The sequence below is a fragment of the Candida tropicalis genome (genome assembly GCF_000006335.3).
Source record: "Candida tropicalis MYA-3404 genomic scaffold supercont3.2, whole genome shotgun sequence".
Taxonomy (NCBI): domain Eukaryota; kingdom Fungi; phylum Ascomycota; class Pichiomycetes; order Serinales; family Debaryomycetaceae; genus Candida; species Candida tropicalis.
In genome coordinates, this window is record NW_003020049.1 from 1,530,404 (window position 1) to 1,553,309 (window position 22,906).

Genomic DNA, 22,906 nt, shown 5'->3' on the forward strand with positions numbered 1-22,906 from the left:
TACAAAAAGATACATACATTTGCAGAATACATTCTACATACTAGTTTTACTTCGTGTTATGCATTACATAACTCAAATAGGTATTCCATCCGATACTTATCACATTAACAGCCATTAATCTAAACTCAACAGGTATTAAATAGAAATTAGCAAATTGAAAGATTGGCCACACCAACCAATTCCCTTTTAATGTGGTCCACCAACTTGTCTCAAACTTGGTCGCAATATTCTCCATAAATGGTTGTCTATTCTCCAATATAGTCATTGAACTATAGTATAAAGGGATTCCAATGAATGGTGCAAAGATCAATTGATCAGCCATGACTCGTAGAATGGTGGATTTGGTACGTTCATTCTTACCACCACCTGGCCAAACAATCTTGGTGTTTAACAATTTATACCATTTATCTCCAATAGGGGCAAAAATCAATGATCCATAGAATATTGCTCGTAAGTTACGATAATAATCAAATGGTTGATCTGGCTGTTGGGGAAACAAAAATTGGGCAAGGGCATCTCCAGTTCCAAGTAATATCCCTGTGGTGATTGCATTTGTGGTAAATGGATGTTGTTTCAATAATACGTTGTATCTCTTGAACATATGCTTCATGATTAAGTTGTGTTGAATAAATAATTAAATAAATAAATAAATTAAAAGTTTAAAAAGTTCTTCGATTTTTCAAGAATTTTTTTTTTTTTTTGTTTTCAATAGTTGTGGGTTAAATCAGATTTATGAGCAGATTAGTTTTTGTAAGGACACTAAGATTTTTTTTGTCGTTGTTGTTCCTTGTTTCTCAGTCAGCCGTTGCATTTTTACAACCCTAATCATAGAACATATAAAACTCTTGATCTTCATCATCGATATCCACAATTTCCTCTAATCTATGTCCACTTCCATGACCATGTCCTTTAGTATTATGAACAAAACTTAAGAATGTATTCCAACCAGTGGCCCAAATATTCAGAGCTACAATTCTTAAATGCACTGGAATGAAGTATAAATTAAATAATTGGAACCCAGGCCAGACTGTCCAGTTTGCACTTAAAACTCTCCACCAGTTATTATACAACTTATCTTTGATAACTTGGAATGGATCTTCTCTACCTGCCAATATAACCATGACTGTATTGTACAATGGAATCCAAACTAAACCAGGAAATATCAACTGATCAATACCCATTCGGAAAACACTATCATATAAATGTAGTTTCTTTTTCATAGCAGGGATTTCTTCCATTTTTTGTCTACGGAAGATATTAATAAATGGGTTTTTGATCTTTGGTAATGTTTTACCATGCCATAGAACACTAATCGGAGCAAAGAAACAGGATCCATAAATACCTGCTCTCATGATTCTATGATAATCCAAAGGTTGATCTGGTTCTTTCGGAAATAATGACTGGGCAACATAATCACCCATGGTGAAAAATAATCCACACCCGAGGGAGTTCATTATCCAAGGACGTCTTTTCAATAACTCATTGTATCTATGGAACAAAGTTGGCATCAGGAGAAAGAGCAAGAATGCAGCTGTTGATTACCAGCAATATCTAACCAGAAAGAAAGAAAGAAAGTAACAACACTTTTGAAATAATATGAAAAAGAAAAAATTTTCGGTCCCGGAAAATGGGTTCCATCTTTCGCCGTAGCACAGTGAAAAAATAAAAATAGTAGACGTAAAAACTTTCGCGTATTTAAATTTATCCCGCAGATCGGACTGTGGTGCGATATTGGCGATTTTGAATTTCTTTTTTGTCTTCTTGACTGTTGAAACCGAGAGATCAGCTGCATCTGGAAGGTTACTGCGAATCGCCTAAAAAAAAAATAAAGAACAACAATTACGACCCTAGATGGAAATTAAATTGCATAGAAACAAGTAGCTATACACAAAGATTAAGCTATAATTTGAGCAACAGTATCATCAACAGATTTCTTAAAATCAATAAAGTCATAACCTAATAATTCTCTAGTCTTAGAATTATCAATTTTATGTGATACTTTCTTCCAATTATCTGCATTCTCAGGGTTACCAACTGGGAGTTTTTCAGCCAAACTTGGGAAATCTTTACGGACTTGATTCAATATAGTTTGTAAAGTAAAACCATCCTCAATTAAAAGTAATCTTTCACCATAAGCTTTTTCATTTTCAAAACCAACAATATGTGCTTTGGCAACATCTCTGACATCGGTGAAATATCCACTTTGGTTTTCAAAATCGTTGTTATCTTTATCCAATTTCAAAACTGAGTTGATAAGCTCAACAGAAGTATTCAATTGTGATTTATTTTTGATTTCAAAAGCTTGAGGACCAAAAACATAAGCAGGATTAACAGTTGATACAGTGAAATTTGGTTTTTCCTTTTCAACAAAATCCCAAAGGGCTCTTTCAGCAAATGTTTTAGAACCAAAGTATCCCTTTCCTGGGTGTTCTTTAGCAGATTCATAAGTTATTGGATTCCAATCCTTTTCGGTAATAGTTTGAGAAGGATCAGTAAGTTCGAAAAAGCTACCAACTGCAACATATGAAGAAGTAACAACAACATGTTTAATTTGTGGTCCATATGTCTTGATAGCTTGTAAAGCATTCTTGGTACCTTCAATAGCAGGAAGTAATAATTCCTTTTCAATGTCACTAACATTAAAATGGAATGGAGATGCTGTATGTAAGAAAACAGTAACTTCTGGGTGGGCTTTCAATGCTTCATCAAATGCACCCTTAACAGCAATATCTTTAACAATTTCATAGGAGAAGTTTTCTGATGGCAAACCAGCAGCTTTTAAATTTTCTTTTAATGAATCACCTTTATCATTAGATCTAACGGTACCAACAACTTTATAGCCCTTTTGAATCAATTGTTTGATAATTTCTTGGGCAATATATCCAGAAGCACCAGACACGAAAACAGTTGTACTATTAGTAGAAGAAGACATTGTATGTACGTTTGTTTATTATAAGTTGTAGTTAATGATTTCAAATAGAAGCAATTGAATTCTTTAAGCATGGATGATACCTTGCTTTTATATCAATTTTTTTTTGTAATACCTCTTCTCGGGTGTGGAAGTGTAAAATACTGCAACAATCCCTCGAATTACTAATGCTTTTGTTCCACAACTTTAAATTAGCAACCTTGAAAAAAAAATAAGATTTCCAAAACACGAATATAGAAATACTTCGGCCGAGTAGATTGACCGAGTATATTACTCATCAACATTCGTTGCTGTTGTATAATGCTGAGCTTGCCATTTTTTTTTTGAAAGAGAATGAAAGGTATTGAATACAATGAAACGTATTTTTGTTTATGAAACTACAATTCATAGCTGCACAGAGTTCATAAATCTACGACTGAATACGCGGCAAAGAATATTTTTCAATGCTTACAAATCCATTGTTGGGGAATCTATTCTCTGTGGTAACCATATACCAGTATTATTGAGTAAAATTGCCATCTGGTAGGTTGTCCATTTAGTGATATTGAATAGTAATATAATATTATTTTAATTTAAAAGTTGTACTGATATTACTCTTTTGTGGAATCTATTGTACGGAAATTTTCCAGTTTTGGATACGTTTGCTTACAAATTTAGGTTGAAACTCTACATCTTCCTAATAATATTTGGGTAACAAGCCAATCCTCTTTGACTTGATATTTTTTTTATATATTTGCTTTCCATTAAAAACATTTCATATTAATCCAAAGAGAAAATATGAACATTTGATAAACCAATGTAGGTCATTGAGTAATTGGGCTGTGTCACCATCATGCGATTACATACAACCAAGGTTGCGAGAATCAATCTCACCAAAAAAGAAAAAATAAGAATATACAAATCTCAAATTTTGTTCAACATGAACATCTACCACCGAGTAATAAACACATACAGCAATGGCAATCCCACCTAAATCTGATAATAAAAACCTAGATGAAGATTTATCTAGTTCTAGATTAACAAGATACAATAATATACAATCAGAAGTTAAGTCATACCTTTATGATATCTTATCACCAAAATACCCAGATTTATTCAATCATAAATTTTCAACCAATTCACAATCATATGAATCTATAGATTTATGTGAATTATTAAAAGATGGAGAAATACTATGTAAATTAGGTCAATTGATTCCAATATCAAATAATCCAACTTTAAAATTCAAAAATTCAAAAATGGCATTTATGCAAATGGAAAATATCAGTTTTTATTTAAAATTATGTGAATTAATTAAATTACCTCATGATGAAATCTTTCAAACTGTTGATTTATTTGAAAATAAAGATCCTTATCAAATTTGTATTACTTTAATGTCATTTTCTAGAATAGCTCATGATTTAGATAATAAAGTATTTTTTAAAGTAATTGGTCCAAAAATAGTTAAAGTTAAACCAACAGTACCTACAAAACCATATAAATTAAGATCATAATATTACGTACACGTATAATAAAGTGTTTTCAGTATATATCAGTTTGCTTCCAATCAATAAACAGACATTTTCAATTGTCATTTCGCGCGTGATATCAAACACGTGAATCTCATCTCTGCTTACGAAAAAAAAAAAAAGAAAATTGTAAATAGAAAATTTTTTTTTTAAAAAAAAAAAAAAAAATCAAGGGCATCTTTAGAAGACAGATTTTTCAAGGTGTTTAATAGATATCTTATAGATCATCCAAATTCTATTTTACTAAACAACATCAAACAATAATAATACTAAGATGTCTGACGATATAGTTTGGCAAACAATTAACAATCATTTTTGTGCATTCAAGGTTAAAACCGATAAGAATCAAAATTTCTGTCGAAATGAATATAATGTAACAGGTTTTTGTAATAGACAATCATGTCCATTAGCTAATTCACGATATGCTACAGTTAAGAATGTTGGAGGTAGGTTATATCTTTATATGAAAACTGCTGAAAGAACACATATGCCTAATAGATGGTGGGAAAGAATTAAGTTATCCAAGAATTATACCAAAGCTTTAAAACAAATTGATGAAAGATTACAATATTGGCAACCATTTTTGATTCATAAATGTAAACAAAGATTTACTAGATTGACTCAAGTTGCAATTACTGAAAGAAGATTAGCATTAGGTGAAGAAGAAAGACATTATGTTGGAGTTAAAAGTAAAGTTAAAAGAAGAGAAGAAAATAGAGAAAGAAAAGCACTTAGTGCTGCTAAGATTGAAAAACAAATAGAAAAAGAATTATTAGAAAGATTAAAGAGTGGTGCTTATGGTGATAAACCACTTAATGTTGATAATGCAATCTGGCAAAAAGTTATGGGTAAAATTGATGAAGTTGAAGATGAAGAAGAATTTGACGAAGATGAAGAAGAAGAGGAAGAAGATGAAAGTGAAGGTGAAGTTGAATTCGTGGAAGATGATGATGAAGAAGATGAAATGGTTGATATGGAAGAATTACAACAATGGCTTGGAGAATCTGGTTCAAGCGATGATGATTCTGAAGAATCTGAAGATGACGAAGATGATGAGGAAGAAGAAGGTTCTAAGGATACTAAAGAATCTGGTGATAAGAAGAGAAGAAAGAAGAGACCAAGAGTTGAAATTGAATATGAAGATGAATTACACACTAATATAGCCACTGCATAAACATTTCGTTTGTCTATAAATAGCCACAATGTACATTATTTTGATTATAAGATTATGAACGATTGTAGAAGTGTGATATGTATTCTACGCTACGGCAGTATGAAGCACACTATAACAAACTCAGAGTCCACCATATTAATCACCAATTGGCACATTTTATCCAGATAAAATACAATAATGATCCATTTTATACTTTAATCTTTTTTATTGAATATTTAAATAGAAATATGTATAATATTTATCAAATAAAACCTTTAATAATTATAGTTGATCAATTTAATGAGCTTCTTCGACTTCTTCAAAGACGAACCAGTCTTCATCGGCTTTAGTTTCTTCAGCAGAAGCACTTGGGTTAACAGCAGCAGTTTCAACATCAGATGATTCATATTCTTTAACAGCTTCGGCATTGATAGCACTTTGTGGAACAGCTGGAGCTTGTGGCAATTTGAAAGCTTGAACAGCAGATTCAATTTCTTGTTGAGTTAAAGCTTTTGGTTTGAAAGCTTTAATGTGTTGAACATATAAATCACCAATTAAATTGGATCTTCTTGGAGTGATTGAAAATAATCTTCTTGATGATAAACGCTATAACAAAATGATCACAATTGGTTAGTATTTTTATTCTGATGTTTAGGATAGTCTATTATCAATTGATAGTGGGAACATATTAATGAATGTCAAGATGTGAATGTTGTTGAACATTTTTATTATTGCATGCACTTGGTATCAATAGTATCCCCATGACAGAAATCAATAAACTTTGTCCACATTCTCTCATTAGTATTTACATACAGCAACTGGTCTAAACATTGTTAATAAAGTCTTCAGTTAGTTGTCAAATAACGTTGAATGTTATATTAAATATTAACCAACGCTATAATGAAGATTTTTCGTTTCTCTCTTTTCACTTTGAAAACTATTATGAGAGTGCGATTCGGTAAATGTTAGTCGTGTATATTGCGACGAATATTTTTCGGTTCAGAAACAATTTTCCATTGGTCAAAGAAAAACTGGTATTTATACACGACCCATGTGAAATTTTGTATGGCAATTTGTATTTTTTTTTTTTTGTCTTTGATTGTTTAAGTTCAAACGAGACCGCAAATTTCTGATTAAGCAAGCCTTACCATAATAAATATCATCTAAATCAAAAGATGCCGAAATATTATTGTGATTATTGTAAATCGTATTTGACACATGATACATTGAGTGTTAGAAAATCACATTTACAAGGACGTAATCATATCAAACTATATTGTGATTATTATGAATTGAAAGCAAAAGAGACAAATTTATGGAATCCTCTGGATGTGATTTATGACATCACATTAGATAAAATCAATACTTATGAAAACCTGTTAAAAAGTAGTAAACATAATAATAGTACCGATGTGGATGCTATGGATATAGATAAAAATAATGATACTAATGATAAACTGATAAATCAAAATTTCGATGAGAATGAAGACGATGATGATGATGCGATTTTCTTGCCTCCGCCACCGAGTCTAATAGGATTGCCAAATCCTCCACCAGCTGTTTATAATAATACGAAGCAATATCAAAAGGCTATATTTAATCATACACATAAGAAGTCAGTATGAAATGTATATTCTTTAGAAATATATATAAACCCCTATATATCAACTGACGCAATGGGCGCAAAAAAAAATATTATGTATAGTTAGCTTACAAATAATAAAGGCAAATAAAACCATAAATAGTATAATAGAAAAATGATGGATTAATATGTATTGAAAAAGAAGATAAATATAGAAAGAAAAGGTACATACTAATGATAAAACAAATCTCTTTTTATTCTCTCATATTTTAATGAATATACCGTTTGGAACTCAATCTTCTTTTATTCAGAATAAATTTAATTTAAATGGGATAATAAAAAGAACAATAAAACAACAATAATAAAAAAAAAGGAATCTTTATAATAATACTTTCATGATAAAGTGATTACTTTTTTTATATTTTCTTTACATTTTTTTTAAATCCCTTACAAATCAGCATCATCTTCATCTGGCAATGGCAAGGCGGTAGCTTGTTCCATTTCTTGTTGGTATTTTTGCATCAAATCAGCATCGACTTGAACTTCTGGTGGAGCCAAAGCTGGAGAGGCAACGAATTCCAATTGTGGGTTACCAACCAATTTTCTAGCCAACCACAAGAATGGTTTTTCAAAGTTGTAGTTAGATTTAGCAGAAATATCGTAGTATTGCAAGTTCTTCTTTCTGTGGAAAGTGATGGTCTTAGCTTTAACTTTACGTTCTTTAACATCGACTTTGTTACCACACAAGACAATTGGGATGTTTTCACAAACTCTAACTAAATCTCTATGCCAGTTTGGAACATTCTTGTAAGTGATTCTGGAAGTAACATCAAACATAATGATACCACATTGACCGTTAATATAGTAACCATCTCTTAAACCACCGAATTTTTCTTGACCAGCAGTATCCCAGACATCGAATTTCAATTCACCAAAGTTGGTGTGGAAACCTAATGGATGGACTTCAACACCCAAAGTAGCAATATATTTTTTTTCAAATTCACCAGTTAAATGTCTCTTGACAAAAGTGGTTTTACCGGTACCACCATCACCGACTAAAACTAATTTGAATGTTGGAACTTCTTGAGCCATTATTGATAATATTTATTGATTTGATTAAATAAAAAGATCAAGAGGACTTTTTTATTTTTTTATTTTAAAATGAAAAAGAAAATTCTATCAAAATAAAAAAAAAAAAAAGATGATGAAGGGAAAAGAAATCAAAATTTTTTTTTGGTTGTTTGTTTGTCGCACTCTCAGCGTCTGTCTAATTCACACTGTAAATCTCCTTTTTCAGTGTTGTTTGTTGATGATGTTTGTTTGTTTGTTTCTTGCCCAAAGCTCTTCTCAGCAGAAAAAAAAAAATCAGGAAATCAGAAATCAGACATCAACGAGCAACACTGAAAAAAAAATTTTTTTTCCTTCCTTCTCTTTCTGTCTCTCCCTTTAATGTGTACTAAGCTCGTTTCGTGTATATTTCTCACCACCATCTACCCGTTCAACAATTATGGCGAAACGGTATTTTTGAAAGGAGTACACGACTAATAATTGTTTACTTTGAAGCAGAGAATTAAAGATAAGCACTCAGAAGGAATTTTATTAATATGTAGTATAACTTACGAGATAATTGGAAAATCATCAATTAATTTGTTCAATTGTATCATCTTGGATTCTATTGTCATAAAGGGTTAATTTTCATCATATTCTTGATGGGGGAAATGCGTGCACCCAAAAAAAAACTACTGTTGCAAAATTAATTCAATACATCAACACTTTCTGCGTATACACATTTTGATCTACTTGATGTGTTGTCTTGAGTATTGATTGAACACAAGTATTATTACTAAAAAAAATATATCTAATAACGAATAGGTAAATATTTATTAACAGTAATTTATAAACAAAGTGGAGGAAAGAAAAACAATTTATCTAAAGGTTGGTTTTGCAACAAGCTTTTTCAGGTTCACCTGCAACCAATACGGATTTATTGAAAGCTTGACTTGATTGAGGCAAGTCCAAAGCAGGGTTTCTATTAAAGAAATTAAATGGAGCCAATTGAATGTTGTGGGTTTCAACCGGCATAACTGGGAAATCTTCAACTCTTGGAATATGAGTAAAACCCAAAGTAGCCCAAACAACAACATCTTCATTTCTAACTGCATCAGCACCATTGGCCCATTCACCAATACCAGTATCAGTGTGAGATTGATTAGTAAATTCACCGGCAGCAAATAATTGATGGTCTCTGTATTTGGTAACCCAAACTTGTTGAGTAGCAAATTGAGCTCTCTTGGAATTGAATGAATCTGGATCAGCCAACAACATTTGTCTAGCTGGCATATTAATCTTGTAACCAACTGGAGTTTTACTGATTGGGTTGATGACGTTTTCATTAATGATCTTATAAGTTCTGTTCTTAAATGGAGCTTGTTCAACATAACCAGATTTTTCAACAAATTTTCTATCGGTAACAAAACCAATACCGAATGGGTTAAATTCATCTCTTGGTAATTTAACAGCATCATCATAAACAACAGAGTTCAAGTGACCATCAATAGCTGGATCAATTCTGAATGACAAGATATGTTGATGGTAAGCAGCCATAACATTTGGACCAACAATAGTACCCCATGGAACTTTGACATTTTCATCAATTGGCATGGTTGACAAAATACCAGTGGCTCTGGTTTCAATATCAATAGAACCGTCAGTGACGAATTTCAAATTGATGATATATTCATAGTTGGCAACAGTGGCAATGGTTTGAACAATGAAAACTCTCTTTCTGGCAACAACAGCATTGTCAGTTCTGTAGTTAACATGTTTATACAACAAACCATCATCTTGTTCATGCATACAAACAGTGTTTGGAATAACAAATGGTTCACCATTAGCATGAATACCATGGCCATCCATGTATTTGATATAACCCAAACAGTCACAACCAAGGGCCAATTTGTTACCATTAGTACCGAAACCACAGTCACCTAAATCAAAAGCTTGTTTTCTGTGGTATGGAGCTCTTGGATCACCATATGGAACAGTCATTTCAGATAAGGAAATACGGTAGAAAGTTTGTCTACCTTTGAACCAACAATCATAAACAGCAAAACCTTCTCTTGAAGTGGTTGCAATTCTAAATTCCCAACCTTGCCAAGTGACTTTGTTACCTTCAACTTTAAAAGATGGACCTTCTGGTTGAGAAATCAATAATGGTTTAACATCTCTCATTTCAGTTTCACCATTCAAATCTGGATGGTATTCAACACATGGAACTTGTTGCCATGGACCAGTTGGAACAGTCTTGTGGTCAAATCCACCTGGCAAGTAATCAATTCTAATAAATTTTTTGGTGAAACATTCGAAGACTGGACTGAATTTCAAAGGTAATGAATAGTGGTTGGATTCAGTATGACCATTACCAGCCAAAATATACATGTAAAATTGAATCAATGGTCTAGTTTCATTTGGATCATCAGTAGCATAAATCCATGGATCGTTTCTAACAGTGTAACCAGCTGGTAATTGCAATTTTTCAATTTCAGCTTTAACGGCTGGATGGTTGTTACAATATTCTTCCCATTCAGCCATGTCATCTGGTAAAAGTGGACCAACAACACCTTTTGGTAATTGAGTTTTAGTGATAATATGACCAACAGTAACGTTAACTAAAGCCTTGTTGAAATCTAAAGTGTTGGTATAGTAGTAACAATATAAAACTCTTGGGATTTTTGGTAATGGTAAACCTTCTCTTTCAGCAGCAATGTACTTTTTCATTTCTTTCTTTGGTGGATCGACTCTGTCGATTTGAACAAAATGGACATTGGCAGATGCTGGGTAAGCATCTTTAACTAATTTAGAAGCTAATCTAATTTCATAATCCTTGACGGAATCAAATGGATGTGGTGCAGACATGGTATATGCGTGAGTGTGAAGAGTGAATAGTTAATGAAGTAGATAAAGAAGAAGAAAAACCAAACAAATTTTTTATCAAAGACCAAAACAGCTACTATTTATACTACTTTTTTTCATCTAAAAGATAAACTAAATGAAAAAAAAAAAAAATCAGGTATCAATGCTTATTCGTTCAATTCTGTGTAAATCGGGAGAATTTGTTATCAGACTAAAAAGGCGAAGGATTAAGATCTGTTCGACTTACCTAATTAGGAACGCATTTGCATACCTAAAAAGGAAGGTGCGTCCTACTTACAATAATGTTCTCTCTTTTCTATTTCTGTTAGTTTTCCCACTCATTCATTGATATACGATTTTCCGTTACCGCTTCCATTCTTTTTTTTAACGTTCATATCAATCTATCTGTATTGTTATTATTGGATTACATTGTCAATGGATTTGTAGTGGTTAATTGGTGATTATGGATTCTTATCGCGGGTTCCGATATACTTGAGTTTGGATCAACAGTTAATTTTAAGGAGGTTATTACCATAAAGATATTATGCGAAGCTTACATCCGTAGATTAGTTCTCCTCTTGATCTGGCACTTCTTCTTGGTGGAGAGCATATATTGATGAATTCTAATGTTGGATACAATATTAGCGGGTTTTCAAATAAAGCGCATCTTTAATATTAGCCAAATTTGTGTAATTATGCGGCTCAATCTTGGCCAATCAAAAAGAAGGATCTCAATTACTTTAGAAACATTGGTTCATTCGTTCTTTGATACTTTAAAATTGATTGGAAGTTATATGCGGTATTTTTCATCCATCTGCATCAGCTGTACAGATGAGTGATAACGTCCAGCAAGATTAACATTTACAATGAGACCAAGTTCTTGAAACCAGAACGGGAGGGAGAGAGGGGGCTAATAGAGCGAGGGGTGTTAACCAAGTTTCAAATTTGAACCTTTTGTTTTCTCTTTAAATTAACTAAAAATAATGCCGTTTGGTTGTTTCCATAGAACACAAAATTCTGGATTGTAATTCAACTGAATAGATTTAAATATCACATGAATTCCTCTAGTAAATTTCGATATCATCAATGCTGAGTTCCAAATGATGATGATGATATCACAACCATTTAAAGTTGAATTGTGGAGATGTTAAAAAGTAGTAAAAGGGGGTTGCCACCTCTTAACAAGATCAGCTTATAGGTAACAGGAAAAGAGGGGAGTATATTTAAAGTTTTATAGAATGAAAAACTGTTGGGATGAAATTTCGAAATCCGGGGTTGTATCGTCCACGTGACTTTGTAATTAAACTTGGTCGGTTTTTGTTGACTCAAAATCCAACAAAAAAAAAATCGACAGGAGTACTTTTTCTTTTTCTCTCTCTCTCTCTTTTGGCCCCCCGACTATTTCAGTTTATTCTATATCTTATAAAACAATAATAGATTTCTACTTTGTTCCCCTTTTTTTTGTTAATTTACTTTGATTTTCCTGATAGAAATTAATAGATAAGACCTGGTTGATTCAAATCAAATATGATGTCAAGGAAAGCCTCAAGAAACCCTAATTTATATATAACTGCTTTAGTCGCTACCTCGGCTATTGCTATAAGTTATAAAATCTACACTAGTTTTTTCCAACAACTGAATAATGATGAAGATGAAATAAAAACAGATACACCTAGTTCATATACCATATCGAAACGATATTCTGATAAATCTATAGCCATAACATTATCATCATCATTTCTATCTTCAAGTTTACCATTAAATAAGATCTTGACAAGTTCTGAAAAAATGATATTTATTATCCCACCAAATTTAACAGAGGATGATTTAAACTTGTCTTATATTCCACCAAATTTCAAATTGTTAAAATGTTCAAATTTACAAGGATATTTACAAATATTAAAGAATTTAAAACCTGATTTGTTATTAATGTGCAGTGATGATTTGGGTATAGATTTCACACAAATTAAAAAAGATTTGAACATGTTTATTAATGATATCATTAATGTTGATCAAAATGATGATATAGTATTAAGAGTTAGACCTATATTTGATTAAATAGTTTGATCTATGATGTTATAGTCTCTTTTGAAATGTACAAGTAGGATAAAAATCATAATCAACGGGAAATCGCTCCACTTTTTTTTATGTTCTTTTTTTCCGTTAAGGTTAACTCCCAAACTAGCCGTTTCATCTGTTTTTAGTGCCCCCTCCCCCCCCCCCCCACAACGCGTAGAACAACAACAAAAGAAAAAGAAAATTCGCAACAATTTATGCAAAGACACAGTTGTTCTCTAATCCATTACTATACTAGCTTGTATATTAGTTTTATAAAAGTAATAAATAATGAAGCATGGAGGACGAAATACAAAAAAAAAAATCATTAAAGGGGACAGATTAACACATTAAAAGAAATTATATAAGTATAAAAAAAATAGACATAAATAGAAGGGGAAAGGGGGGGACCGGGAAACCAATTGAAATAAATAAATATGTAAAAAAAAAAAGTTTTGTAGTTTGAGTTTTTTTTATCATGCTCTAATACAAATAAAGTATTATTTGAAAATAAATCACCAGGATCTTTTCGAATACGTTTATTTGTTCTTTCTGTTTGGATCTTGCAAGTCTGGCAATGGAATAGCCTTGACGACAAGGTAACTGTTTTGTGGGTTGGCGATACCAGCGTATGCATTATACCAAGCAACAAAAGCAGTAATCAAACCAAATACACCACCGGCTTTCTTAACAGAAGTTTTGGCAGAAAATTCAGAAATAGCTAATAACAAAAACGTAATCGATAAGAAAAAGAATATCAAAAAGAATGCAACAGTAGATTTAACAGTCAACAACATCAAGAAAAATGTAAAGATAAACCATCCAATCAAGAAAATACCCAATGCATAACGTAATTGTGTTTTATCATCACCATAAGCAGCAACAATACCAAAAGAATCGACTTGAATGGCAGCCCAAGCACCCCAGAAACCACCATATGAACTCAATGCAACACCCCCAAAGGTGTTACCAACAGCAATTTCAAACATACCGGCAACCAATTGAGCAGCACCACCATAAAAGAAAGCTAAACCAACAACAATGTTTGGAATAGTAACTCCTCTGGCTTCACAATTAATCAAACTTAAAACAAAAGTAGTCAAGGCAAATGCAGATAAACCCAATGGGGCAGGATTGGCGAAATCATGTTTTGGAGGTGGGGCTAAACCAGGGTTCAAAGTACCACCGAAAGCATGAACCAAATCAGAACGTAAGTATCTTTCATTACCAAAAGTGACATAGTCCCCATCGGTTTGAATCTTAGTGACTGGATGATGTGGGTCGAATGGAGTGGATCCTTGTTGACCATCTTCCTTGTTTTCAATTATAAGACGGTGATCTTGTGGTTGTTGGTTTTCTAAATCAGCAGACATGATTAATTAATTAATATAGTTGTTGATACTAATGATATTAAAAGTAAGAACAAAATAAATAAATAAATAAATAAAGAAAAATTAAAACATCTTTATATGAAATTTGATTTTAAGGAAAATGGAATGATTTTTATATCTCAGGAATTTCTTATTTTTTTATTTTTATGATTATTATTTGCTTTTTCCTTTTTCCTTTTTTTTTTTTTTCTTGTAAGAAAAAAGTGGTGATGATGGTGGTTTTTGTCATTTTTGTCCGAGATTCAGTATTATAATTTGTTGGTGTTGGTGTTTTGTGTCGGATTTCACTAGGCGTGAGGGTAAAAAATGTCTGATTGACTGGGATACGACATTTCTCTCTAGCAGATTCTTGTCCTGGTGATATTTTTTCTTTAAGATGAGGGTGAACTGTTCTTATGTTGTACTTGTAATTTGTGTAACAGTAAAATCATACCCGAGATCTGGCTAAGTTTGGAATAAGAAAAACCCCTGGACTTTATTAGCTTGTATGGCTTGTATATATGATGTACTTTGTTGAACTCCATCGATAACAGTAATGTCAGAGAGAAGACATGGCTGCTGCATTCAAAACTCCGAAATGTCGTATATCTTAAATGTCGTTTAGTAATATGCAGTCACTATTTGGAGCGGGGGTTTCCTTCCCCCACTTCAAAGCGAGTGGTGGTGGTGGTGCTAATGAGAGATGCCAACAAAGCAAAAAAAAATATCCATTTACAATAAAATTTTGAACCGACCTCCCAAGTCGAAAACATTGCGACTGAAACGGCGATTTACACAACGCTCTTCGTTTCCGTTTTGTCCTACCACCGCCCATCTCTACAACGACAAAAAAAAAAAAGAAAGAAGATGGAAATTTTTGGTTTATAAAACCTCAGCTGAGGTAATGATTATTATCACATCTCCTCATCTGGTTAGAGATGGCGCTATACAATGTAAGGTTATATGGGCTAATCATATCATGAAGTCATAGAAAAAACTTACTCACTAACTCATCTTTCCCCTTTCCTTTTTCTTTTTCTTTTTTTTTTTTGTAGTCTCTTTGGTATACGGAAAAGTCAAAAGCAACGCTATAACCATTCGATTTTGTTGGAAGATTTTTCTTTTCTTTTTGCAATACAAAGAGATTCATTATTACTCGCATAAGAAAAGGGACCAACCTACTTTTAATGTAAGAATTAATTGGCACTGCCGCCTGGTCTTATTTTTACTTTTCCTTGTGAGTATCTTTCCATCTCACTTACTCTAATAAGCTTTTGGCCCTTCTTGTTTTTTTTTTTTGCTATATGTATGTTTCTGTGTGTGTCTTACTAGTTGTTCTTTCTATGGTATCCACCGTTGTAGAGGTTGACATATTAATTCTAAGCCTTGTGATATTGAATCAAACAAGAAGAATTTAAATATCAATTTTGTTGCAGCTAAAAAATATTACTCAATTGTTTTGCAATCAAACGTTCTTTATCTCTAGTTTTGTATGCGGATTTAACCTTTAGTAGTCCCGACATATCCTACTTGTTTCTTATTCTTTATACTGGTTTATTTGACGTATAATGAGCAAATACAGTGGCTTGTTCGGTAATAATATTACCGTTAGCAACATCTCTTCTATTGTCACAGTAGTAGTAGCAGCAGCAGTAATAATAATAACAACAATATAGGTTGGGGTTTGTGATAAATGTCGGTTGAGTTTGCTTATTCTACATTCCCATTTGCTCCCGGAGTTTGATGTGGAAATTCGATTGTTTTTAAGAAAAACAACTGAATTATACGAACGCAGTGAAAAATAAAAAGTCTTATTTGGAAAACTCCGATTGGCCGATGAGACTTTCTTTGTTACAGTATTCAACTTACCCCAGAAAATAGACAATTTTTTTTTCGTTACTATTTCACCAAACAATTCACTTTCTCTGAATGATTCTGACTGTCTAAAACTAAATTGCTATTATATGACATTTACCTACCAAGAAAAAATATTAATAATTTGTCATAGTTAATGTTCTATCTCCTCTCTATATATAAAAAGAGACGAAAAATAAAATGGGTCGATTGTGGTACCGCACAGTGGGAGAAACAAGTTGTCCTGAAATCATAACCCCACAAATTGCAAACATTGAGTCAAGATCTATTTCACCAAGAAAAATAACCTACACCCATCAATTACTCTCCTTCCCCCTCCAAAGGTTGTAGAAAATCAGGTTGATATTATTGTTCAATTTTGATATCGTTATCAGCTTGAATCTTGAAAATCCTGTGTCTGTAAACGTTTGTATATATTCAATCTTCATCATGCCCCACTAGTGAACTGATAATCTTTTATTTTTTTTTCTTTTTTTCTCTATCACACAACCGATTACATATACGGAAGTACTTTGCTTGATTAATTCTCCTTAATCTCCATCATGCAGTACCTGTTGCATTACTCCTCATTGCGATAAGGGATAATTTTTTGTAAATCCGCTCTAATCAATCTGGGGTAAGGATAAATACTAAAGGTGGGGCTTTAAATCAAAGTCAAGGAGTTTGGAATAGTATAAATATATTGGAGAATTTCGGAAAAAGTGAAAAAAATATTCCAAAAGAAAATTTGGGGTAAATGTCAAAATCAACACTATTTAAGATGCGAATTGGAAGAGCCTTGTATACTATCAGGTAGTGGAGGGGTAGATCTTAGAATAAAGAAAATAGTGGAAATTCAACTCGGAGTGTCGTTTTGGTTGATAAAGATGATGGACCACTCCCGGGAGGATGGGACGACACTATTCAATGGATACAGTCAATACGTGTAGAATTCAACTCGATGTAATCACTTAATCGAAACTGATCGAGTTTGTCTTTCTCATCAGTTGTATTCACTTTGGGTGTATATGCATGTGCACTGCATCCTTAATTCTAAGACATGGATTCCACACTGATTGGCATTAAATACAATGAGTTCACAATCTGCGTACAAAGTAATAAGAATACTAACTTAGCTGCATTACATACACGTGCAAAGCTTAATTGTAGAAAATTATATCTCTATCCAGTCGTGCTAAATAAGTCTATTTCCTTATCATCAATTAGTACTCACACCTGTGAGTGCTTATCCACGCCCCCTGATGAATTAAACTTCTTTGTATTATTATCTCGCATCTTGTTGCCATAAGTTGCGGCGATGCTGGGAAGTAAGATCTCTTTCTACAGGAAGAAACAAGAGAGAATAATAGAACATACAAACTGTACAGAAACTATTCGTATCGCATTTTTCTTTACTTTCCTAATTGGTTCAAATCATAAACAAAAAAAAATGATTTTTCTTTTTTTTGTTACAAAATTTCATCAACCACCAAAAGGGAGATTTGTATGTAAAACCAAACAGAATAAATTCCTTTCACAACCACAACATAAACAAATCATCATCAAATCCTTTTTACACCTGCTTAATCTTGTTTTTCTTCCTTTTCCTTTTAGGTCATTTGTTTTCTTTTAGTATAAACTAGCAAGTTTCATCTAGATTCCATCGTTCCCATAAATCAAAAGGGAAAAAAAAAATTATTTATATACACCTATTGGTTTCTTCTTTCAAATTTTTGCTTTGTTATTTTTTTTTTTTCATATATATTCTTATTTTTATTTTTTTTTTTTACTTTCCCTACCGTTAGAATTCATTAAAGAAACTTGTATTGATAATGGCTAGTTTTTTCAATAGGTCTCCAAAACATCAACATATTCAAGATGTATCAGATATCTCCCAATCTATGGAAAACGTATCAATTACAAGCAACAACATGATGGATATAGATACCAGTTATGTATCAAGTAAACCCCAATATAACAATACTACTCAATTTAACAAAGAAAATATCACGCCCTTGAGTTCTCCTACTAAATCTGTGCTCCAGAATTCTCCAAATGCTGCTCATAAGTATAACAAATATTATCATCAACAAGCACCTCCAACACCTCAACACCCTTACCACCAACAATTGCAACTGCAACAACAACAACAACAGCAACAGCCATTGACTCCAAATGCATACTATCAAGATCAAAAGACAACTGCTTTGCAAAATAACATAACTAAATTACAACCACGTCAAGACAATAGACATAAGTTAACTGATGAAGAGTTTCGTAAAAAGGCAAACAGTTCGAGAACTAAAAGATTGACATCAGTTGCACAATTGTATTTCTTGGATTATTATTGTGATATGTTTGATTATGTCATTAGTAGAAAAGAAAGAACTGAATCTATGGAAAGAACATTATTAACTGATGAAAATTATAAAAATCAACCTCAAAAACAACAAATGGAATGGAAGAATTATATCGGTAGAGAAAGAGCATTATTACGTAAAAGAAGATTGAAACCAAAACACAAAGATTTTGAAATGATTACTCAAGTTGGTCAAGGTGGGTATGGTCAAGTTTTCTTAGCTAGAAAGAAAGACACCCGAGAAATTTGTGCCTTGAAAGTGTTGAACAAGAAATTATTGGTGAAATTAGACGAAACAAGACATGTTTTAACTGAAAGAGATATCTTGACCAATACAAGAAGTGAATGGTTAGTCAAATTGTTGTATGCTTTTCAAGATCCCGAGAAGGTATTCCTTGCTATGGAATTTGTACCTGGTGGTGATTTCAGAACTTTATTGAACAATACTGGATACTTAATCCCTCCTCATGCAAGATTCTATATAAGTGAAATGTTTGCTGCAGTTAACTCTTTACATGAATTGGGATTTACTCACCGTGATTTGAAACCTGAGAATTTCTTGATCGATTCAAAGGGGCATATTAAATTGACTGATTTTGGTTTAGCTGCCGGTACTGTTTCTAATGATAGAATCGAATCCATGAGAATAAAATTGAAAAGTTTGGAAGATTTGGAGAATTATCAATTACCAAGTAGATCAATGTATGAAAGACAGAAAATATTCAAACAAAGTCAAGATGCTCATCATAATTTAGCAAACTCCATTGTTGGTTCTCCTGATTATATGGCATTAGAAGTTTTGGAAGGTAAGAATTATGATTACACTATTGATTATTGGTCCTTGGGATGTATGTTGTTTGAAGCATTATGTGGATACCCACCATTCTCTGGTTCAAAACAAGATGAAACTTATCACAACTTGAAACATTGGAAAACCGCATTGAGAAGACCACAAACTAAAGATGGTAGATATGTATTCAGTGATAGAACTTGGAATTTAATTATCAAACTTATTGCTTCACCAAGTACTAGATTGAAGAATTTCAAACAAGTTCAACAAATGAGCTATTTCAATGATATCAAAGATTGGAATAACTTAAGAGAAAGAACCCCGCCTTTCACTCCTCAATTGGACAATGAAGAAGATGCTGGTTACTTTGACGATTTCGAGGATGAGGAAATGATGATGAAGTATAAAGATGTCTTTGCTAGACAAGAACATAATGAACAATTATTAGAGAAATCAGGGGGTGCTAAGGGTCAACAATATAACTTTATTGGTTTTACTTTCAAACATAAATCTAATCCAAATAATAATTTCGGCAATGCTGAAATTAACTTGTTAAACATCAACAGTGCTGGTCAAAATGGTAGATCATCAAGATTGAATCCTTTGGCTACTTTATATTAGATCTATATATTTATGTATATTTGTAAATCGGTGTGTATTTGTCCTGTAATAGGAAGGTTTGGGAAATTATTATACAATTAAATCTATATTATTATTCCAGTCTTTTCCATATGTAATCTTGATTGATTTTATCTTCAATGAATTTTCTTTGAATAGTATGCAAATTCTCAACTTCATGAACACTTTCACTCAACACAGTAAACAACTCTTGTTCTGTAAACTCACCTTGACTTTCCAACATTAACAACTTCTTGGCTTGAGCATCTTGTATTGTGAAACACACTAAATGGAAAGAATCGCTAGTTTCCAAAACATCTCCTGTTGGTTCTTTAATCAAATTACCCAGATTTATAGATATAACCACACTAGCAAAAGAACTATATAATGCCACATCAGCATCAATCAATGCAAAATAACAAGAATTTATAGCTGCATTTAATTCATTAACATTAAATTCCACAGATTCATCAGTATTACAAAATTGTACCACAACTTGAATTAATTGTCTAGGATATTTATAACTTATAATAACTGATTGTAAAACTGAACGTAATTTATCTTCAATCAATTTTTCTCTAGTTGTTGGTAATCCAGTTGCTGGACGTACAATTATTTCTAAACTTGATTGATTTGGTAATTCTTGACGTTGTTTTGGTTCTATCGGTCCAGAAATAGATGTTATTACTTTGGTTCCACCAATAGTTAATTCTGCTGATCCATCAGCATTCTCTAGTATAGAAGTCCTAAGTTCTACTGACATTGATGACATGTTTCTTTGTTTTAAAATATGAAGGAATGATTGTGAATGATGTATTGGTTGTCTATGTCTGTAAGAGATTTTCTTTTTTTTTTTTTTTTTTGCTCATCAGAAAACTGTTGAATGAGAAGAAGTGAAAGGTCCACTGGCTAATCTTTGCAACACTGTTTTTTTTTTATATCTATTTACAACATTCACTACCATAGACATTCATAAAATGACAGATTATGAAGCAGAATTATTAGCTGATTTAGATAGTTCAGATGATGAAGTTATTGAAACTAATGACAATCAAGAAGAAGAGGTAGAAAAAATTAACAACAATGATAATCAACTTGCATTTCATGAGAAATTGCAAAAGTTAATCCAATCTAATGCCACAACTGATTCTTTCCAATCAATTATGGGTCAACAAAACATTGAAACCATTAGTGATTTGACTAGTTTATTAAAGATAAGACCATTGATTCCTGAATTGAAACAAAAAATAGTTCAATATTCTAATGAAGAAGAGACTGATTACTTGGAATTGTTATCATCAATAGATGATGGTATGGATCAATCAGAAGAATATAAATTCATAATACTTATCAATGAATTATCTACAATCATCAATAATGAAATTCTTGTGTTTTATTCTTTGGTTAAGATGCAATATAAAGAAGTGTTTCCAGAACTAGAATCCTTAATTCCCAACGCAATAGACTATGTTCGTATAATAAGCATAATCAAGCAGGATTTACCAAATATCAAATCCTATGAACAAGAAATGAAATCTATTGTTAGTAATGAAAAAGTATTGGTTATAATTATGGCAGGTCTACAGCAAGTGCAAAATCAGACCATGTTAGATACTGAAGAAATCACAAAAATCCTATCTTGTATCACTTTGATTCTAGAATTGAATGAAATCTTACAAGAATTGTCAGAGTTTATATCAAACAAGCTATCCAAATTTGCTCCCAATATATCAGCTATAATTGGTCCAATAACAACATCACAATTGTTAATTGCAACAGGATCGTTGAAACAATTGGCATTAACACCTTCTTGTAATGTGGCATCATTGGGTGTAAGAGATTTATCTACTACTACCAAGACCAAATCAAGAAATATTCAACAAACGGGTTATGTTTATCATAGTGAGTTAGTGAAATATTTACCTCCAGATATTATTCGTTCAGTAATGAGAATCATCAGTGGGAAAATAATTCTTGCAGCACGTATAGACTTGTCTAAATCAAGTCCCGATGGTGAATTGGGTAAGAAATATCTTGAAGAAATTAAAGGCAAAATAGATAAATTATTAACCCCTCCAGAACAAACTCCTGATAAAGCGTTACCTGCTCCAGTTGAACAAAAATCTAAAAAGAGAGGAGGTCGAAAAGTAAGGAAGTATAAAGAACGATTCCAAATGTCTGATTTGCGTAAAGCGCAGAATAAAATGGAGTTTGGTAAACAAGAAGAGACGATAATGGACGGATTTGGTGAGGAGATTGGATTAGGTATGACTGGTAATAGTAGTAGTTCAGGAAGAATTGGACAATTGCAAGTTAACTCCAAAACAAATGCCAAAATGTCTAAAGGGATGATCAAAAAGTTGCAAACTCAACAGAAGCAAGAAGAAGAAAAATTGAAAAACCCGAAAACTATTTTTGATGAAGATTTGGATAGTTTAATCCTTACAAAGCCCAAATCAACCCCTAACAAACTTCAATTAAACAATGGTAATCCAATTAAAAGTAAATGGTTAGGAGGGTTAAACAAAAGAAAGATACCAGACGATGTAAATGGGGAAGTCAATAAAAAACAAAAGTTGGAATGAGTCTATGTATCAATGAGTCATGTAGCCTCACTCTTTATCTCCATATATTATAATTCTAATACAATAATCTGTATACTATACAAAGTATAATCTCACACTATTTACTCCAATATTGCACACGAAAAAAAAATTTTCTCAAACGTAAAAAAAAAAAGTGAAAAAAAAAAAACCATCCTCTTTCTTTCTAACTT

General features: G+C 32.2%; 13 protein-coding genes across 13 annotated transcripts; 6 read left to right on the plus strand and 7 right to left on the minus strand. All coding sequences in view use genetic code 12, as the record gives it.

The window, feature by feature from the left end:
• Window positions 1-46: 46 nt before the first annotated feature.
• CTRG_01786 (ethanol metabolism protein) lies at window positions 47-610 on the minus strand (the record flags this gene model as incomplete). The annotated part of the gene is made up of 1 exon (XM_002547433.1): window positions 47-610. One exon carries the CDS (start codon window positions 608-610, stop codon window positions 47-49), a length of 564 nt encoding a protein of 187 aa, XP_002547479.1.
• Window positions 611-821: 211 nt separating this feature from the next.
• Window positions 822-1,508, minus strand: CTRG_01787 (uncharacterized protein; the record flags this gene model as incomplete). The annotated part of the gene is made up of 1 exon (XM_002547434.1): window positions 822-1,508. One exon carries the CDS (start codon window positions 1,506-1,508, stop codon window positions 822-824), a length of 687 nt encoding a protein of 228 aa, XP_002547480.1.
• Window positions 1,509-1,894: 386 nt separating this feature from the next.
• CTRG_01788 (SDR family oxidoreductase) lies at window positions 1,895-2,932 on the minus strand (the record flags this gene model as incomplete). The annotated part of the gene is made up of 1 exon (XM_002547435.1): window positions 1,895-2,932. One exon carries the CDS (start codon window positions 2,930-2,932, stop codon window positions 1,895-1,897), a length of 1,038 nt encoding a protein of 345 aa, XP_002547481.1.
• Window positions 2,933-3,885: 953 nt separating this feature from the next.
• On the plus strand, window positions 3,886-4,422 carry SCP1 (Scp1p; the record flags this gene model as incomplete). Its single annotated transcript, XM_002547436.1, has 1 exon — window positions 3,886-4,422. One exon carries the CDS (start codon window positions 3,886-3,888, stop codon window positions 4,420-4,422), a length of 537 nt encoding a protein of 178 aa, XP_002547482.1.
• A 289-nt stretch (window positions 4,423-4,711) lies between these two features.
• Window positions 4,712-5,611, plus strand: MAK16 (ribosome biosynthesis protein; the record flags this gene model as incomplete). The annotated part of the gene is made up of 1 exon (XM_002547437.1): window positions 4,712-5,611. The coding sequence occupies one exon, from the start codon at window positions 4,712-4,714 to the stop codon at window positions 5,609-5,611; it is 900 nt and encodes a 299-aa protein (XP_002547483.1).
• A 1,154-nt stretch (window positions 5,612-6,765) lies between these two features.
• CTRG_01791 (uncharacterized protein) lies at window positions 6,766-7,215 on the plus strand (the record flags this gene model as incomplete). Its single annotated transcript, XM_002547438.1, has 1 exon — window positions 6,766-7,215. One exon carries the CDS (start codon window positions 6,766-6,768, stop codon window positions 7,213-7,215), a length of 450 nt encoding a protein of 149 aa, XP_002547484.1.
• Window positions 7,216-7,619: 404 nt separating this feature from the next.
• Window positions 7,620-8,264, minus strand: GSP1 (Ran GTPase; the record flags this gene model as incomplete). Its single annotated transcript, XM_002547439.1, has 1 exon — window positions 7,620-8,264. The coding sequence occupies one exon, from the start codon at window positions 8,262-8,264 to the stop codon at window positions 7,620-7,622; it is 645 nt and encodes a 214-aa protein (XP_002547485.1).
• An 837-nt stretch (window positions 8,265-9,101) lies between these two features.
• On the minus strand, window positions 9,102-11,087 carry AMO2 (Amo2p; the record flags this gene model as incomplete). Its single annotated transcript, XM_002547440.1, has 1 exon — window positions 9,102-11,087. One exon carries the CDS (start codon window positions 11,085-11,087, stop codon window positions 9,102-9,104), a length of 1,986 nt encoding a protein of 661 aa, XP_002547486.1.
• Window positions 11,088-12,611: 1,524 nt separating this feature from the next.
• Window positions 12,612-13,142, plus strand: PEX22 (Pex22p; the record flags this gene model as incomplete). The annotated part of the gene is made up of 1 exon (XM_002547441.1): window positions 12,612-13,142. One exon carries the CDS (start codon window positions 12,612-12,614, stop codon window positions 13,140-13,142), a length of 531 nt encoding a protein of 176 aa, XP_002547487.1.
• Window positions 13,143-13,678: 536 nt separating this feature from the next.
• On the minus strand, window positions 13,679-14,512 carry FRP3 (putative ammonium permease; the record flags this gene model as incomplete). The annotated part of the gene is made up of 1 exon (XM_002547442.1): window positions 13,679-14,512. One exon carries the CDS (start codon window positions 14,510-14,512, stop codon window positions 13,679-13,681), a length of 834 nt encoding a protein of 277 aa, XP_002547488.1.
• A 3,683-nt stretch (window positions 14,513-18,195) lies between these two features.
• Window positions 18,196-20,133, plus strand: DBF2 (serine/threonine-protein kinase; the record flags this gene model as incomplete). Its single annotated transcript, XM_002547443.1, has 1 exon — window positions 18,196-20,133. One exon carries the CDS (start codon window positions 18,196-18,198, stop codon window positions 20,131-20,133), a length of 1,938 nt encoding a protein of 645 aa, XP_002547489.1.
• A 91-nt stretch (window positions 20,134-20,224) lies between these two features.
• Window positions 20,225-20,902, minus strand: CTRG_01797 (exosome non-catalytic core subunit; the record flags this gene model as incomplete). The annotated part of the gene is made up of 1 exon (XM_002547444.1): window positions 20,225-20,902. The coding sequence occupies one exon, from the start codon at window positions 20,900-20,902 to the stop codon at window positions 20,225-20,227; it is 678 nt and encodes a 225-aa protein (XP_002547490.1).
• A 205-nt stretch (window positions 20,903-21,107) lies between these two features.
• On the plus strand, window positions 21,108-22,715 carry CTRG_01798 (U4/U6-U5 snRNP complex subunit; the record flags this gene model as incomplete). Its single annotated transcript, XM_002547445.1, has 1 exon — window positions 21,108-22,715. The coding sequence occupies one exon, from the start codon at window positions 21,108-21,110 to the stop codon at window positions 22,713-22,715; it is 1,608 nt and encodes a 535-aa protein (XP_002547491.1).
• Between the last annotated feature and the right edge of the window lie 191 nt (window positions 22,716-22,906).